General features: G+C 36.6%; 2 protein-coding genes across 2 annotated transcripts in view; both read left to right on the forward strand.

The window, feature by feature from the left end:
• Positions 1–410: 410 nt before the first annotated feature.
• Positions 411–2,912, forward strand: Smp_164750 (hypothetical protein; the record flags this gene model as incomplete). The annotated part of the gene is made up of 3 exons (XM_018792644.1): positions 411–437; positions 1,554–1,643; positions 2,862–2,912. The coding sequence occupies 3 exons, from the start codon at positions 411–413 to the stop codon at positions 2,910–2,912; spliced, it is 168 nt and encodes a 55-aa protein (XP_018644310.1).
• An 8,749-nt stretch (positions 2,913–11,661) lies between these two features.
• Smp_164760 (hypothetical protein) overlaps positions 11,662–20,047 on the forward strand; it is a gene marked incomplete at both ends in the record, with an annotated part of 29,433 nt that continues 21,047 nt past the window's right edge. Inside the window, 3 exons of the mRNA XM_018792645.1 lie at positions 11,662–11,674; positions 13,483–13,820; positions 16,346–16,882. Coding sequence (XP_018644311.1) covers positions 11,662–11,674; positions 13,483–13,820; positions 16,346–16,882 — 888 coding nt within the window. The remainder of the gene's footprint in view (positions 11,675–13,482; positions 13,821–16,345; positions 16,883–20,047) is intronic.

A 20,047-nucleotide genomic window follows, 5' to 3' on the forward strand; every position in this document is an offset into this window, starting at 1 on the left:
ACGAATACAAGCAAATACGCCTCCACTTCCTAGCAAACATTGTTAATTTGAATAGCGCGCTAACAAAGACATCGTGGAGACAAAGTCACATTGATTAGTTGGCGCTCACCTATGCATAAAATCTGTACGAAATCAGCAGTATGTGTCGACAATTCTGGATCGACGTTATAGGATTTTTATCAAGTCCCAAAGAATTTATACAATACGTAGAGCAAAGTTCAGATAGTTACGAAACGTGTTTACGAGAAAGAATATCTCAATTTTGAACAAATCATCACCGTGTTCAGAATCTACCAAGGGGAGAAACAAACTATAACAGATGTCGAAGCACATCAAAAACAATATTGATTCGTGCACTGTTCTAGGCCTAGATAAAGCCAATCTAAAGTGCTCATTAAATACAATTTATTATGAGGGGGAAGACTATCAAAAAAGAGGTAAGTAGCTTCGAGGCGATTTTACAATTGCGTCTGTGCAGTATGATGCCTCGTTAACTGACTCTCTAGAATTTTAATCAAAGTAACAAGAGCCAAGATATATTGAAATTCTATTAAGGTTGGAATAATACCAAGTGTTAACAAACTTCTTGTCCGGATGAAACGTCGTAAAGAGTGAATGAACAGGACAAGTCACCATTGAACTCATTACGCTACAACCTTTTATTTTGTACTCTATTCAGTTTCCCAATTCCATCTTAACCACTCTACTCCACTTCCACCCAAATTCAAAAACCTGCTGACATGATTAGATTTTACACTCATATATTCTTCGAGCTACATTTTTTTCAAGTCAGTGTCTACTTAACGAAATGATAATAACAAATTCCAACACCCCATTAGATAAATTTTTCATTAAGTTTTAAAACAAATTACCCTTCCCTCGATCCACAGGGATCATAACAAACAGTCATTTAGACCCTACCTATTAAGGGTATTCGTGTACTTGGACAGTCCCCTCAACAAGGTTTAAAAACGTAAAGTTTAAGGTGGTTCTAATCGTCTCCCGGTCAACATATTCAGCACTGCATAACATGACTTGAAAGAACTTTGACTTGATATCACTGTCAAAGTTTGTACGTCATTTATATTATTGACGACTATGGTTTAGTAATATTTGAATTTGCGTGTGCATTATGAGTTTCTGGTTCTCGAGGAAAATACTGTTTGTAAGGGATTGATATGGATTGTAGTTCAGAGTGTGAAGAAATATAATTTACTAGTAAGCTGAACCTTTCTGCGTTGGATTTTCAAATTTTAATCTTCTAGTACCCTCTTCCAAATGTTGTTTGGGGGAATTTTATCCAGTTTGTTGGTGGATAGATGCATTTTGGTTAGTGTTAAAGCTTATTAACGTGTAAACTATTTACGCTAGAGTTAGGCGAATTATAGGATCATGCTTCTACTACACGTCATGGACCACACTATTTACTTCAAGTGCAAATTTAATAGTCATATTCTACCTGAGTCGCTTCATAAAAATCAAGGTGTCAAACAGTGAGAGCCTATTAACATTACTAATATGCCTTTTCTATAACTGTTTCACGACTTATTTAGCGATCACTGAATGCGAAATCTCATCGGAAAAAAGTTGTTCCACAAGGAAAATATTTACCTGGGCCATCTTCCACTAGGCTAGTCGAAAACGTAATTTAATTAGTATCCTATCCTAAATCCGCGATGAAAGTTAGCATAAATTAATCTCAGAAACATGTAAAGAGCTCACCAAAGACCACAGTCCTTACAAAAACCTAACTTTCCTCTGATACCATGCTATGTTAAGTAGGAGTGAGAACTGTGGTGATAATCGGATGTAACAGGGAATATAAAGGGAAGGTATTAATAGCATATGTGAACAGCCATTTTGAAGCCATAATGCTGCATAATAACAGGCTAGATGGACTACAGGAGTCCTGCTGGTGCACCTTTCATGTTGTCTCTATCAACAGTCCTATAGTATGAATGAATCGTTCCTACATAAGTAATGACGAACTTGAAGAAATAAAATACTTCAAGGGGCACTCGGTACAAGGTGGTAGAAGGACTGGTGGCCGTTAAGACCGGACCATACACTATTAAATGACCATTTTATGGAGATCGTCCTTACCCGAACATTAGTAGGAATAGGCGATTTCTATAGGGCTATATTTAATATATTCACAAGCGAGACACTCCGGATGCATGATAACTCCCCATGCATTTGCTATAGCTGGGAAAATTACACGAGAGCATACCCAATAAACACAACGAGTATAAGATAAATGAAAGTTAACGATGGTTGGAAGCTAGAGGATCACCTGAAAGGCCATTTTGAATAATTTTTCATACCGAATAAACCTTCAGGGAACAGGCCATCCTGACTGTAGTGAAGTATGCAGCTTCTGACCAAGGTATAAAAAGAGGTCTTGAATTATTAGGGACTTTGGTTGAATGACTCCGACCACTGTTCTCGCTCGAATCTAGGAAGAAAATACAACGCTAATGTGGGGGGGGGGTAACTGAAAGTGTTTACAGCTAGTTGGTTGGAAAAAATATAATCCAGCTTAAAACAACCATATTGATTATAAGTCAAGGAAAGTCAACCTTCAAAGAGGCCAACATCGAAGACTCTGTCAGTGCAAGAGTGGCGGAAGTCCTTAGTGCTCACTTTGCCGCACAATCACAACAAACACCTACATAAGAGAAACAGGCTATCACCTCAGTACCACCTGAAGTCTTGTGAAGTGTTCTCTCAACTGGTTAGATGATATTAAGGAAACTGAAGTTCTTCCAACCAGATGTGTCACTAGGCAGCAACAATATCAGCATCATAGTCCCAAAGCAGTGTGCACATACCATATTTACACGGGTAAGTAACTTGTTTAGGCAATCTCAAAAGAGTGGAATTGGAGTGTCAACAGAGTTGAAGCCTTGTAATTACTGATTTCCGTTTATTCTCACTGCCATTCTGATGTCTGATGCATATTTATTCATTTTTGGTTGATCCGTTCGTATTTTCTTCTGTTGGACGTCGCATACATATATCTTGTTCAAAACAAAGAATAGTGTGAGCATGTCAATGAGAAGGAAAAGGTTTATTTCCGTGACTTTTGTATAGAAGTTTAAAGGATTTATTTTTCAAGAAACAATTCTTACCTTGTCTTTGTGGTTTTAGTACAAAATTGTCACCAGCAAACTGAATCCTGTGTGGTTGTTTATTTATCTCGGTTTCAACAGTTAGTTTGTTTGTGGCTAGCGCTTCAAGGGCTAGTTCAAAATTTTACCTGTCAATATGTAACCTCAATCTTATAGAACATAAACAATCTATGTTCCTCGTGATCACCCTCTTCCAACTATCCTCAACGAGTGTGATCTAGGCCTATTAATCACGAAGTACTTGGATACAAGTACAGGCTTTGTTAGGAATGCGGCATAATCACGTGCAACTTTGCTTTGTGCGAAGACATCATGGATCTATCACCTCGTCACTGTTTTTAACACTTTCAACCTATGCACAAGGCCAAGTGGAACTAATGTCGTTAGAATTCTGAAGAGTAAGAGGCAACCTGATAGTAGTGTACACCAATATAGCCTCTCCCGGTACCCAGGAGGTTGTAACTGAAACCCAATATCACGTCCAAAGAGGTAATCCACAACTGAAAACTCATGGAGTAGCAAGTATTCCGGTAATAAATCTCTTACTGCCTTTGATTCTGCTTAAAACGCTATTCCAAATGTCGTGAATACAGCCTCCATTAGTTGACGGCTACAATTGTAGCTTGGGAACCATGTACCTAGCCAAGGTTCATAGTATTTCACATGAAATAATATTAAATTTTATTCAATGATGGGAAAGTACGTTCTTGCACTTAACGATGTCACGGGTGTTCATTGCTTGATAAAGGCTCTGGCTAATGTTTCAGCAGTAATATCCTTGATAGATACTTACCCTAGAAATCGTGTGAAACGGTCCACAAGCCAAGTGGGATCATCGACTGCAGTGGGTCAATAACGGAATAATTATAATCTCCGGGTACTGATAAACTGAAATGTAAAAACAATCAGTAGCAACCGATCGGAAAATACATGTAATAAATTCGAAAATTTTAGTTTCATTCTCAACACTCGCGAACTATAGGGTTACGTATATATTATCTAGGAGTTAAATAGGAATCATGATGATGTGAAATGATTTAGCATAAATATATTTTAATAAATCACATCAAAACGTATAACAATAACTAGTGGCTAACATTGTAGCGTATGAATGGTGGAAATATTCGGTGCTTAGATTAATAGCAATCGAATCGAAAAATAATCAGTTTTGTAATGTTGATATTAGCATTGTCTTTGGCTTGAATTTGAAAACCAACTAACGTTTAGGCCTGTATGCTGTCCGCATGTGTTGATCTCCAATTTTATCTGAATTAGTAGGGTAAGTGAAAGAATAGGAAGAATTCCAACTAGTGTTCCAGTTGGTTGGTTTAGTATAGCACGGTTTACTCAGTTACATGGAGATTCCCTCGACCTCGTTATGGCCTAACTGTGATAAGATTTAGTATTGATACTAATACATATAAACTGTCACCGAAAATTCCCTTGGTACGTGAAAATGCCGATCATTATGTGAATTTCGGACAAACAGCTGACGGCAGTTCATCGAGCATGAGCGCATGCGTGAGGGGCATGCTCTAGATCAAATGTTCTGATTCACAGTAAACCAAAACTTTATATTCATCTTTACTGGTTATTGGCATATAGAAACTATTTTAAAATATAAAATTTGGTAAAGGGTAGAAGTCGACTAATTTGGGTTGAAATAGTGATAAGCTGTTGAATTTCGTAAAGCTTATGTTCCGCAAATATTGATGACACGATTTCGTATATTTTCAACTAAACTAGACTTTATAAGAGGGCGAACAGTGAGCTCTGAGGATACCAGAATGAGGGAGAGCATCAGTTGTTTTCAAGAACAGTATTACTCTCAGCTCATGTCTATGATAATGAAATGAACCTTTGTAATTTTTCGGGTGAATTCGATAATGGTTTTTTCAGTTTGCAGAAGGTTCGCTCGACTGTTTACACTGACGATTCGCACGAAAGACTGTGTCGCTAGACTTCAGGTCAGAATGACATGACTCTAAGCTGTTTATCAACTGGGCAACCATTAAAAAACACAAATCGTCCGTGTTGAATAAAGATAAACAAGAGAAAATAACACTTTATTGGCAACTGTCAGCTAATTTATCGACCTAGTTTTTGCTAATAGTTTAATAAATTTTGTCGGTCATCTTACTTGATTATAAAGCATAAACAATGACATATGATGGTGTTGAAAATACGTTATGAGCTAGCTAATATGATGTTGATGAATCATCGGTTCTTCAAAAACAACCAGTGCTGTTTCAGATGTTCCGAACCACTTGCATCTTTGCATCTGCCTAGATAATAAGTATTTTAAATTAGCATTTTGTGAAGGGTGAAATAGTTAGAAAGTTATGGTGCAAGAATGACCAGTCACTTATTGCTAAGTTCGGGGTTTAGAGCTGCATGGATTATCTCGAGTGACATTCATGATGTACGACATCGGAGTTGAATAATCGAGCTAATTTGGATGTATGCCGTAATGTCACAGAAAAATAACATCGTTATTATATATGCTGACAGTTGCGTTGAAATTTGTCTGAGTATTATTAGTTTAAAAATTAAATGAGTAAATACGTTTATATACGAAGACTGTGGTGGCGCATGTAGAACATTCTAGAGACCGTATGAAAATTTGGCAACTCGTACTGCATATAACTAAACTGAAAGCAAGATTGACATGAAATGTGTATGGTAATGTAGTCGAATCACGTTTAACCGGGTTAGATAAAAGTGAATGCAAGGCGGGTAGTAACGTACGCCTGTTAACCCTCATGGAGGAGCGTAGATCTCTCACCAGCATTCTTAGCCGAACTCTGTCCTGGGAAATCCTTTCCAATTTCTATTTATTCTTTTGATGTCTGCTTCCAATTCTCGGAGCAGTGTGTTCTTCGGCCTCCCACTTTTCCATTACCCTTCAGGATTCCAAGTTAATGCTTACCTCATGATGCAGTTTGATGATTTCCTCAATGTATAACCTATCTACTTCCAACGCTTTTTTCCCTATTTTCTCTTCATCTGGAAGTTGGTTTGTTCTCTCTCACGGTAGACTTTTGCTGATGGTACTCAACTAACGGACATTCAGTATCTTGCGTAGACAATTGTTTACAAATACCTGTGCTTCTTCGATGATGGTCTCGGTAGTTCTCCAAATTCCAGCTCCTTACAATAGAACTGTCTTGATGTTCATATTGAAGATTATGACTCCGATGTTAGCTGATAGTTGTTTTGGGTTCCATAAGTTCTTCAATTGTAGAAATGATGTCCTTGCTTTGCCAATCCTCTCGTTTACGTCTGCATCGGATTCTCCTTGTTTACAGATGGTGCTGTCCAGGTACGTGAAAGTTTCCGCCTCCTCCAGGGCTTCTCCACCAAGTGTGATTATGTTGGTGTTCTCTGTGTTGTATTTCAGGATCTTGCTTTATCCATTGCCTATGTTAAGCCCTACTGATGCAGAGCCTGATACTACACTGGCTGCCTTTTCCTGTACTTGTTGCTGTGTATGGGATAGAAGACCTAGGTCATCTGCGAAGTCCCAATCGTCTAGCAGCACATCCAACCTGTTCTTTATATTCCGCGCTTCCCCTTTGATGTCGAGGTCTTCATAATCCAGTAGACCATCAAGAAAGAAAGGAAGGCGGAGAATAAGCAGCCCTATCTGACTCTAGTCCTCACTTGGAATGGATCTGTGAGCTGCCCTCTATGCACGACTTCGCAGTGCAGTCCGTCGTATGAATTCCGTATGATATTTACGATCTTGTCAGGTGCACCATAGTGTCGAAGACAGTTCCATAAGGTTCTTATATCCACACCGTCAAACACTTGCTCATAGTCAATGAAGTTGACGTATAGTGACGAGTTCCATTCAACTGGTTGTTCAACGATGATCCATAGTACCGAAATTCGGTCTGTGCACGACCGATCCCTACGGAATCCGGATTGTTGACCTCGAAGTTGGGAGTCTACTGAATCTTTCATCCGGTTCAGCAACAGTCTGTTGAAACTTTCCCTGGTACTGATAGTAGTGTGATGCCTCTGTAGTTCTCACATTTGCTCAGATCTCCTTTCGTTGGTATCTTGATGAGATATCCTTCTTTCCAGTCTGTCGGCACTTGTTCTTCCTCCCAAATCTTGCTGAATAGAACGTGGAGCATGTTTGCAGTTGCTTCTATGTCTGAATTCAGTGCTTCGGTTGGTATGTTGTCAGATCCTGCTGCCTTCCCACTCTTGACTTGTCTGATGACCATCCTGATTTCTTCGATCGTTGGTAAAGTGACATCTATAGGAAGGTCTGTAGGTGCTGCCTCGATGTCTCGTGGATTCGATGGAGCTGGCCTATTCAAGAGTTCCTCGAAGCATACTCCCCATCTGTGTTTGCTTGTCAGGTGTCACTTGGGTTCAGTGGTCGGAAAGTAAGCATTGATAAAGTTGGTAATCACCAGTGTGACTAAGGTTTAAAAAATGTGGATAACATCTCCACTTTGTAAAAGGCTGATGCAAAAGTCTCACTACCTTGTGTTAACTACTACATTACGTACATTAATTCGAAGTATTTGCCTAAATCCTAGATTCAGACTGTTTAGGTACATAGGATATGTATATGCATACAATGTCGCCTTACAAGACAGAAGTATACATGACTTCGACCGCAACTTGACAGCTGTGATGTAATATAAGACTAATCAGTGTTAAAGTAGCTGCATGATTTTATTAAGCATCATAAAAATATTACAAAGTCATCTAATGCATTCATGAAACACACCGGAGTTACTTTAACAGTTATATAATCGCCTTAAAATGTTAATCATCCGATATAATATAGACCGAAGGAAATACGAATTAAATATAGTGTACTACTGAATTAGTTCTTTAGTTAGCATAGCGTTTTAAACTGATTTGTTATACATCCGGTCCCACTTAAAGCCAAATGCTTAGGGTTGACACAACGAACAATCTAAACGAAATTTAATTTTGCGGCAAATTTGAAGTTCTGACCTAACGCACACTTCTGATATTGGTATTTTCTGTTCGACCACGGAACTCAGTAATCAAAAATTGTGCACGAAGTGGCCGAGTGGAATAGATTTGCTGGGAATGGTTTGTAGAGAATAAATGGGGAGATGGATTTATGGTGGGCAGCTGGTCGAGTCTTACATATTTTAGGTTCACAACCTACAGGTAGATGTATGTTCACGTTGCCCTGTGGCTATACGTAAGAGTGGTTGATATTTTTAGACATATTACATTGCGGCACTTAAATGCTGTTATTGTTTGTTGGCGAACTATGATGGACGATTGCAATCTTAGTTAATTAGTTATTTCTATTTATTGAGCTAGGTAGTTAGGTCCGAATACTGACTAAAACCGCAATGAAGCAATACACATGAGCATTAGTTAGCAGACTAATGGAATAATGGATTAACGTAGCTGAAAATCGACTGATAGAGTTGGTGGATATGAGAATTGATAACACGAAGTACTTTCTCAGTTGGTTTCGCCAATGTGGCACTGATATTTATCTTGGTATTAATTGCACTTATCCTTGCTACTAGAATAATCGACACGATCCCAAATTGTATACTTGACTTGATGCGACTACCTAATTCATGAGATTTTACATGGAAGCTAAATTTTTGCCCATTCTGACCAGTCCTATGATATTAGTAAACAATATACTGAAGAACATATTTGGGACTAAGGTCGAATAGTGTAGATAATCTGAAAAAGAAGGCGCAACCTAAAGTGACTACGCATGCATGCCTGAGCTATTCCGTACCGAATAAGCGTTCCCACTTTCACAATTTCTGATTTTTCCTGTGTTAAATGTCGAGAGCGAATATTCTCATTTGTTGTATTTTCGGCTCCACGCACACTATACTTGAGAAACAATTTTTCTACAGTGCCAGGGTTAATTAGGATTATCTGTTTATCGTGATGGGCTTTCTGAGGATTTCTGGATCATCTGTGATCATGGCGAAAGCTGGGAAAACTGGGGAGTTTGTCACAGAGATCTTTACCTTCCTTTTTAGTCAACCTTTACCTTTTCTTTAGAGAACGAATCTCGTTGTTGAGGGCCATGGAGATTTCCAGAATCTGGTCGGCAGACCCAGCCACTTCGTTCACGTCATTGTTTTGAAAGAGACAAAATGGCTTTCATCAGGTTTCTGTAGGCCAGTAACTTCTCAAATACTAGTCAGCATTTCTGTTGGGGAGCCTTGTTGCAACTTAGCATTGTGGAATGGCTGTTCTATCCTTTATCAATCGTTTTGGTCTATTTTTCAGTGCGACGAGCTTCAGAGATGATGCTGGTAAACATGCCGGGCGCTTTTAGTCCGTTGAACTTGAGTGATAGTGTTTTCACTACCGTGAGGAATTGCACGTGCGATCCTGTCTCGCCTTGCCTATTGAATTCCATTTATGTGTGGCAGAATTAGACCCCCATATCATCAAGACAGACTGGCATGAATAGGAAGGCAAGGAGTAAGAATACTAATTTCTAAAGTTTTCGGTGTCTACTACGACATAATATTGACAAAATATATGCAAGTGCTATAAATTTGACAACGCAAAAATAGCATCACGATATTCAAGGAAATATATATCACTCTACGAAAAGGAACGAACGCACAGTTTTTAGTTTGGTAGACCAGATCTTATGGAGCTCACCATTAAATATGTTACAGTTTTTCAGGGTTCGACAACGCTTTTATCCGTCACACCTCTATATTCGGGGATCCGAAACCCAGTCAAATAAAAAGCCAGGGATGACGGAACCCGAAGATACATGTAGAACATAGTCAGTGTATCAAGAAGAATACTATCTAAGCTGACAAGTTGTTGTAAGAGATGAGTAGCATGACATACCAAGTGGTGATCTGGTGAGAATACCTAGCTGAACGCCATCGGCTTTGGGTGTCCAGTAAGGCTAATGAAGTCAGCATCAATATCGAAGACTTACAGGGTCATTTAAGGGATTTCCCGTCACACAATTATTTTTCAGCCTGAATGAAATTTCATAACTTATCTGTCATTATTGTTGTCGTATATTATTATTGCTAATTTTTTCCATTATTACTAACCTACCCTACCCATTTAACTAAGCAATACTGTAGTGAACAGAACACTGGTAGGGACAATCGAATGTATTTAGACTCAAATTACAGACTATCTCACTGAATTCTGATAACCATACAATGAACAGTTAATTTGCAAAGTAACCATCAATTGTTTCAATTTTCACTCTTCCTTCTGTAAATATCAATCCATCTTCCCTAATTTCATTGCCTGTGCACTTTCCTACCAATCGCGCTTCATTTCAGTTCTTTCCTTATCGGTCTCCTGCCGAAATACATTCTATGTCTAACCATCACCATATACTACTTATATGGATATAAGTAGACCACACCACACTTCCTTCCTTTATATTTGCTTGTTTAATTCATTAACTTTCTGCTGACCTTTGGCTTTTTCTCTGCTCTTCTGAATCCTTGGGTTGCAAGTTTAATATTGCAACCAATCAATCTGTTGTCTCAAAACGTAATGACTGATGGTTCTGAAAACTCAACTAACCTAGGACAAATGCGTTTGTATGTACTCAGAATATACCAAGTCACAAAAAATGTTGGCCTTACTAAGACTAGAGGAGTTGACAAGCTTGCATATTCTCAATGATTGGTACCAAAGTCATGAAACCATACACTAACACCAAGAAGTGAGCACGAAGAAAACGCATAGATTACAACAACTCGTCAAAAAGATATTGGAGATAGAGTAACAAAGCTGTAATAAATTCTAAAAATGAAAAAGTGGATTGATGATTCTTATGTTAAGTGTAGTGACCTATATACACTTGGATCGTGGGCAGTTAAATTTACAACCGTATCGCGACTAAACATGAGAGACCACTTCGTGACCTTTTTATCATCTTCGGACACCTAATTGTAACATTATTATTTATATTTTGTGCATACACGTCTACCTTCATTTAACTGTATTACTCTTTGCCCATATACATATATGTGGACCTGCTAATCATTTACCACAATTTTTGAACGTTTTTTAGTGGTTCTATGTCTGACTCTTGATAAATAGTTTCTGATTGTTACTGAAATATACATATTGCCGACCCCCATATATGAGCCAACTAGATTTAATTAAACGTTAGTCGGCATTTATAGTCAGAAGAAAATAACCTACAGACAGATGATGAGTCAGATAAGAAACTCGCGCATACGCACATACACAAAAACTGTCAAGGTTGTTGAGCAAATCAGTGACAAGGTGAAAGTGTTATTTAAGAAGATTGAGTAGATTGGTCTGTCCAGAAACTTCAATAACCTATGTGGGTTCGAAGTAGAGCCAGCCACTACAGTTTTCTTGTTTTTTGAATTTATGTAGACCTTTAATGTACTTCAGTCACTTGTGGTTTGTACATGATCCCCTTCCAAAAGGACTAGCCTACCCACTAATCACTGGAGAGGTGCTAACAGCTCCTCTTGACCGCAGTAACAATGTTCACTAGCTCAGCTTGTCTGTTCACGTGATGTCTGAGACATGTATGTCCCAAGTGCAACTCTTAATAATGTGATTAGTAGATAAGAGACACATGAAGCTAAGCAGTATGGGTATTTCAGCACAACCATCACGGTTTGGTTATGATGGCGGTGCACTATATATAAAGTGCTGTAGAATTTTATATGTGAATTTCATAAAAATGAGTGAATAATTACGACTAGTGACTTCAAATCAAATGAAGCTTTGGATTACCAAAGTAAATGAGAACTTGTTTAGCTGGGTCAATGTTTCCTATGAATGCACTCATAAAAGTCCGATAGTTTAACTTAGTGTTTTGTGTTTTTCTTCGTTTTCCGTAGAGCAGTAGTGACTGTTTCATTTCCATCCATATTTGCTAAACCTCAATGACATGTATACATTGTGCACTGTTTAATAACGAAGTTCCCAGTACTTTCTTAGGGCAACTATTATTTCCATGGAAATAATGCAATAAAGTCACTGAGTAGACATTAAAACGCTAATTCACTAAACAGTAAGACATGTGATTAACTAAACCTCTTAGATAATCTAGAAAAATGCGATCAAATAGTGCGCTAAAATAAAGTTTCAACGTGTTTTCGGGGCTTATATTCAATTACTTCCTTGTGAATCCTTTACTATACCTATTATAATGGGTCAATGTAAACCTAAATAATATACAGTAGCTATCAGTCATATCATTGCAATAACCTTGTGTCGTCACATAATACTTTTTTAGCTGTGGATACAGAGGTGACAACCCATTCATTTTTAAAAACATTTAGAATCAGAACTTATGAAACGTATATACTTTTTTACTGTGTACTTTTAATATCTGTTTGACTGTTAACCTGTCATTGTAGACTTTCATACAGCCAGATATATTACGAACAATGTTAAAACCACTTACTTCCAGACGCACTGTTTTTAAAAGTAGGTCAGTAATTATTACAACAGACAAAATCACATCATTCCGGCGTTGAACAACTAAAATTGTATTGTTATTACTGACCTTATTTGCAGTCGTATGTTTTATTATTTCAGAGACCTTGTATGGTGTGAGAATTTGAAAATCCAATATATTCAATTAGAACCTAAGAAAGTTGAATGTTTAAAGTTTCCTTCCAAACTCGTTATATACAACGATAAATCTTTACGGCTTCTTCTTCTGACATGCATACACGACTTGTGATTACAACTGCTGTCATTAATTTTGTAAAATGGAAAATGCTTTTGGAAAAGTCATGGATAGAATACTAGGTACTGAAAGGTCTAAAACATGTAACAGCTGCTTATACCGGAAATAAAGTGGAATTTGTTGAAACTGGCCTAGATGTGTTTGGGTTTTACGTAGCCAATTGTTGGGAGATTAAACTTTTAATTTTAAAAATGTATCCTTGGATTCGATCCAACTAAACAGATTAGCTACATTATTCTGGCACGCTATTTTACGTTTGTCTGTAAATAACTGGATTTTAAAGTATTCGGTGGCAAATTATCTGTTCTTTTGTGTGTTGAAAAGAAAAGCAAACTAGTATGTTGTACGTCTGTTGTTCCCAATTCAAATCCTCGGTTGGCTTATCGAAACACCATTGTCCACCTTACTGTTTGGTATTATGACAAATGACTAGTATTTTTTAACCTTCTTGCTAAAGATAAATCAAAAAGTCTCTTAAAACAATTTTTCGAATTGCCGAATCAATAGATAATTCAGTTTGCTTTTAAGTAATCAAATGCTTTATAATGTTTATCACTGAAGTAAATTGCATAGGCTTATTTATTTTGTTAAATGACAAATGTCCTCCATTTGTTTGATTGTTTTTAATTTCAGCCGGTAAAAATATGGAACATTACACACTGTTCTCACTACTAATCATTATGTGTTTATGCCAAAGATTGGAAACATCTTTTTACTTTAGAACAAAAGATATTTGTAATGATCGTGAAAAAATTTCTATTATCGGTGGGGAACAAAGACGCTTAGTTACAGAAGGCGGTCGAGTAACATTAATATGTTGTGTACCAGGTAAAAGTAATGGTCATGATCATGAACAACTTGTATGGAATAGTCCGGACGGAAAAGAATTAGTAAACTATTTTTCTAACCCAATATCTGATAATCAACACACTGCCTATTCTGTGCCTGATTTTCACTCAAAAGATCACTTGGTATGTTTTCCATTATTTTGTGCCAAGCTATCTGTTTTTATATACTTTGTGGCTTAAAGTATAACATTTTCATCTAATTAACATGCTGAGTAACCAAACAGGTTGCTTTGATAGTATAAGTTACAGGTTAAACCAGTCGTATGAAAATATTACAGCTGATTTCCCGAAGTTAACGATCCTTAAAATTTTTTAACTTCGAAACCTAATATAATAAGAGACGATGATTGAGGATTGAAAACCTGATTGTTATGTTGGCTGGATCTGTGCTTTTTAGCGCATAAACAATGCATCGTTCTCTAGCTTGTACTCAAAACACCTTAATTGAAATGTATATCATTATTACCATCATTAGAAATGCTTGTAAAGTATGCCAGCCCGTGGTTAAAACTCAGAAAGCTTGATTAAATTTAATTTTATGAGTTAGTTCTTTCTGAATGTAATACAACTGTTCAGTCTTAGATAATTTCTCATCACTAGCACAGATTATTTTCTGCTAACGATTACCAACGGCTTCAAGATAAAGTGTTGATTTTTAAGAGAATCTTCTTGTAAGGAAATTATTTGGGACAAAACTTTCGACTCAGTAGTATATCCAAGTACTTACTCTGGGTGCCATCTCTGTGGATATTTTTCCAATTTATTTTGCTATATCTAATATCGTGAAGTAGGGTATATCAACCCAATCAGTGTGTTTAGTAGCAGGATGCTGGAAAATACTCACTCATAGAGTAATGTCATTACAGCCGTGATAAGACTGTATGAAACTCTCTATTCTTAAAGCACTCCTTCCAGTAATTTCACGACTTAACGCGAGTTCTAGGGCAATAAAACCACTTATAATGTGATTCTACATCAAAAGTCACAATGAAGGAAAATTACTGAGTCACCAAGGTTCTTTATTTGATAAAATTACCTAGTTGAGACAACCAAACCGGGAACTTTTTAATCCTTTGTACATGAAGTTGTGTTTACGATTTCATATTTATGTGCCGAAGTACATAAGTCTGGAAAGCGTAGAGAAGATTTAATGTCCATACTTCAGACTGAGTCAGTAGCAAGAATGTCAATCAGTTGAAATAATTAACTACTCTTGAAATAAAGGTAAACTGGAACTTCTTGCTCTTTTATGAAGCAATAATCACTGTGATGTTTGATTTCATCATTCACAAGAATACTATTGTTGATATTTTATTTCATGTTTTAAGTCTTTAAAAACACGAGGTTCAGCGAAGGGATCTCTTTTCAACGAATTTATTATCAAGCTGTATGATCGTATATATATTTGAAAATGTTTTGTTAAAGTACTAATTCCATGAGGAAATGTGAACACGGATAACCAAGATGATGTAATAGAAAGATTATAATACTAGATTACGTATTACGAGTAATAAAAATAGATTTAGTGAATATAATGAGATGGTTGAAATGGACGAAATGTTTTTGTTACAATAATAGTGGTCATTAAAGGTCACAGAGGTGTAGAAATAAATAAGACGATATAACGAGTATTCATGAATACAATGGTGAGAATATAAGACATAAGTAAAGGGGAATGCAGTAATATTAATAATATTAACCAAGGCCATGGTAACGATAACGATAAGACGTACTTCTTTTGTACTCATAGTTCTGGTTTAAGCTCATGGATGGTGAGAGCTTTGGCTATTTTTTAAGAGTTGGATACGAAGAAATATAGGTAGATTTGAGCGAATCATATAAAAAACCTTAAAATGAAACTGTGGATCCGTAGAATGATTGAAGTGGATTAGGTGTTCAAGTATAGAACTCCTAACTGCTTTCCTTTCACTCTCGTAGAACCAAACTGGGATATGTTGAAAGCGAGAGCTGGCTACGGCCAATGTACCTATCTATTGTTATTACTCGTATTATAATCTTTCTATTACATCATTTTGGTTATCCGTGTTCACATTTCCTCACGGAATTAGTGCTTTAACAAAAAGTTTTCATATATATACGATTGTACAGCTTGATAATAAATTCGTTGAAAAGAGATCCCTTCTCTGAACTTCGGGTTTTTAATTTCTAATGTTTAAATGGGAATTATCTGTCAGTTTAAGTCTTCATTTTGTCACTCAGTTTGTTTATTTAGTTAGAACTGTATCCTTTATGACATGAATTTTCCTCTTTAAAAAGTCCCTCTCCCTATAAATTTATCAGCTTTTTCTCTTTGTAGCTTGTTTGAGCATATGTAGTATATTAAGTCAACCCTTTAAACAGTCCTTACAAGTTTTTTTCGCTTTCACCACTTTTGTCAGTTCTACGTAAATGTTGTCTCTGAAACTATTCAGTAGTTTTTCACGAACATTGAGAAAGTTTATGAATTTAATTCAATAACTTAAATTATTTGACAGGTTTGTTTGGTTAGTTTAATTTCGCTGCGGCGAAGTAATTTTTTAGCATGTTGATGATGACAATATGCATGCAAGATTCCTTTATAATATAAATGATCATGTTTCGATTACTCCGTGTTCTAACATTTGAGCTGACTTCTCTTTTTTATTCAGATAACTATGATGGTTATTCAGAAATTCCAAACCAAAGATAGTGGCCAGTATACATGTCGAAACACACACCCTAGTTCTACAGCCCTTCCAGCTAGTGTCTTTATAGATGTCAGACCTAGGCTTTTAGCAGACTTCATTCCACTACCCCCATCTAATGTAGAGGATTCTGGTTCAGCAGTTGTGGCTGGTGTTGCAGTGTCTGTCGCTCTTGAAGAAGGACGAAGAGGAGAAATAACATGCCGAGTTAACTCACAACTAAATCTTGGTGATGTTCAACTTACATGGTTTTTCCAGGGTCGTCAACTAATTACACCATCGATCGTAATGAAACAAATAGGACAAAAGAATTTATTTAAAATCAATAACACTAGCCATGAAAATCCTCCTACTGAAGTGGGAGATTCTGATATTTTCGTACCATCCTCACATGAAAGAAATTTTGTATCAGGGTCAAACCAACTGTTTACGAAGCAACTAAACCGCCCGGTCGCCCTTGATCCTGAAGAACTGGGTATACAAATTTCGCAGAATGGACAAGTAAATGCTGGTTATACTTTTTTACGCGTATCTGCATATTCTTTGCACTTTTTGTTATGCCCTGATATCTTATTCTTATTTATTCCCCATCATTGTCCCTCCTTATCGGTCTTTCGTAAACCTGGCTGACTTTCGTAGTCATTTTCCAAATTACGTTAAATCTAGTTCATATAATTGTGCTTTAATATGATGGGAATTTTTCAGCGATTAAAATTTAGTGCCAACAACAAGGTTCATGAGAACACATTCTTTGTTCTTCATGATTCAAGAAGCATCTCGTCCTTTGTATCAATTAAAGACACAAAACGAGATTGGCGAAGATAGTAAATTTGGGGTTAGTCGTACGAGAAGTCTAACTTTGACAAATGCAAAGATTGACAACTTCTATACTTTATTATCCAAATCATATTACTTACTGTCAACAAGTAGTACGTGGTATGCTTGATAAATATTTCTCTCCCCTTCTCAATTTATCCCGAAACATAATAACGTGTTTCGATCTTTGCATTTTGTGTCTGGAACTGCAGCTTCGGATTAAAGAATCTAGTTAAGACAATTATAAAAAATAATATAAATTTCTTTGCTTTCTAGATATTACGATTTCGCTGTGAATCAGGACAATAATATATTCGTAGTTTTAGGGCATGTTGTTTACCACTAATACTGGGGTTAACTATAACGGGTAAAAATTTCCATGTACGGATGATAGCTAGTTTATGATTCGAAAGATAATATTTACTGATGGAATTTTTGAATTCTACACAATTTTTCCAATGCAATAAGATGGACCTGCTACACTCGGTTGTCAAGTTGTACGTTCAGTATCATATACGAACATAATTTTCAACACAGACTGACATCAGATAGATAACATTTTGAAAACAAAGAAGACCAAGTATCTCTTTTGTGCAAGCAGTGTCGAGCCACCTAGACTGGTGGCCACATTGCAACTTGATCGATAGCATTCGATCAACACTAAAGAAGGACTTGACACGCATAACATTGATCACCACCCAGTGATCAATCAATTGTGAGCTCTTTTGTCCTAGTTGAAATCCTGAGGTATTGAACAACATTATCCTCTCAAAGAGTTGTCTTTTCAGTACTATAAGGTCTCTAACAATGAATTGAAGTAATGATACTACAATACCCGACAACTGTTAGGAGTTGCAAACTATTTACACAGTACATATAGATAGCTTTTAATCTTCCATTTTCATCTTTCGGTGTCTTCTACAGTCTGAACTGTTTTCTCGCCTGACCTCTACGTCTCATGACAATGCTGTGCTTTCGATGTACTGAAACTCTGCACTCCACCCGACAATTGCTGCAACTTTGACGCCACGTTCCACTACATACCAATTACAAACAAAATTTTGAGTAGCGTTCACTACACTCGCCCCTTATCGATTGTCTCCCTTCATTACAGTACTAAATATGCTTTCTAACTACCAGTAATCCATAATGTGGACAGACAGCCATCCACTATCAACTATTTTCGCTACACAGTACTCCACCACTCCACATATGTCCTTCCAGATAATGTTAATCTATAGCGGAACTGATCTCCTTCCAATGTAAACCAGTCTGAACGACCATCAAGATTTATTCGTTTAATATCTCGTTTAACATATTTTGGTGTTTTGTTGCCTGAGCTAGATGGTATAGTGGAGAAGCTTTCATTGATGTTCTCCTTGACATCATAAGTGCCTATTTAGTTTAGAAGCTATCTTTTCAGTTATTCCATAGGAGTTGAATAAATTCGTTCTGGTGGCCTTGTTTATGGTTGGTTGTCGTAATAGGTCATGTCGTTTTTGTTTGTATTGTCGTTCCTATTAACGTCCCTTCTGATTGTGTGACTAATTGACTTTTTCTGTATGGACTGATAGATTGGACCTATTTCAACCTGTTTAGTTCGGAGAACACACAACCACCAAAAGCAACTGTTTGAGCTACAAACCTTCCTCGTCATTCTACTTAACTTATATGCACCACGGTGTCTGGTTTTAAAAAAAAACTGAGGATGTCAAAAATATTTTTATATTGTTTATATTTTGTATTATGAGGTGACTTTAGCAAGAAAACCATCGGAAACCCCAGACCACTGGGTAGCTGTTTCATCGCCTTGTGTGACTCTTTAACAGTGTGTATTCGGTCAAGGATTAAAAGCAGGACGTTTAGGTATCGGGGCGAGTGCTTAAACTTTATACTGGTCATTCATATTTTCAACTTTAGTCAGTTATTGATGTGATATCACCATCGATTTCTAGAACTGATATTTGTTCTAGTCCTGACATGGTTATATTCTACTGGTCACTGTTCCTCATTAAAGTTTCAGGAATGCTTCTTGAAATTAGTCACTAGTAAGCTGATAGTCATTAAAGTGCTACCTGGCTTTCACTGGTTGTTTGGCTCAAGTCACTTCGTGATACAACTAAAAAAATATTCTATACTAGTTTCTGATGATGTTTCCTCCTTTGGGTTACCTCTGGGGACTTTAATTAATGATTTAAATGACGTACTTATCTTAAAAAAAGTGATTACTGTATTGTTTCCTCTCTGAAATACTTTTAACATGAGTTGAATAAATATTGGGATACGATGAAAATTTATGTTTAAATTTGTTAAATTCGAAAGAAAAAAAATATTGTTCGCTTACCCACGTGACCGCAACTCAACCCTCAATAACATTTAAAACTCTGATAAATAAAATCCACTGTTCCGGTTTACTGTTAACAATGAACTAGGATCGCGGTTAATAACTGCTACCGAGACGATATAGTTTCTCGCTGTTTCCTCTTTTTCAGTGCTTCTGCAGATAGTATTAATTCGTAACGAAAAATATCTCAAAATTATATAAATATACATACATATTTATGGTTCACTACAGATTTTACCTTTCCTGGTTAATTTTGTACGTAGATGAAACCTTAAATGTTTGATGAAAATTGCACTCAATTCAATAAACTGTCATTTTCAGTTCCTGTCACTCCATCTAAACTCATAAGACTGAATAAATGAAACGGTGAGGAAGTTATAAATCCAACTGTCGTGTTATTACTTTCACAGTTATAGTGTTCGTTACAGAAGAAGCCAAAACTTGTATACTTTCGGTATGCATAATTGCACTATTTTAATCAGAATGACACTCATTTGTAAGGAGGT

The sequence above is a fragment of the Schistosoma mansoni genome, assembly GCF_000237925.1.
Source record: "Schistosoma mansoni, WGS project CABG00000000 data, supercontig 0234, strain Puerto Rico, whole genome shotgun sequence".
Classification (NCBI taxonomy): domain Eukaryota; kingdom Metazoa; phylum Platyhelminthes; class Trematoda; order Strigeidida; family Schistosomatidae; genus Schistosoma; species Schistosoma mansoni.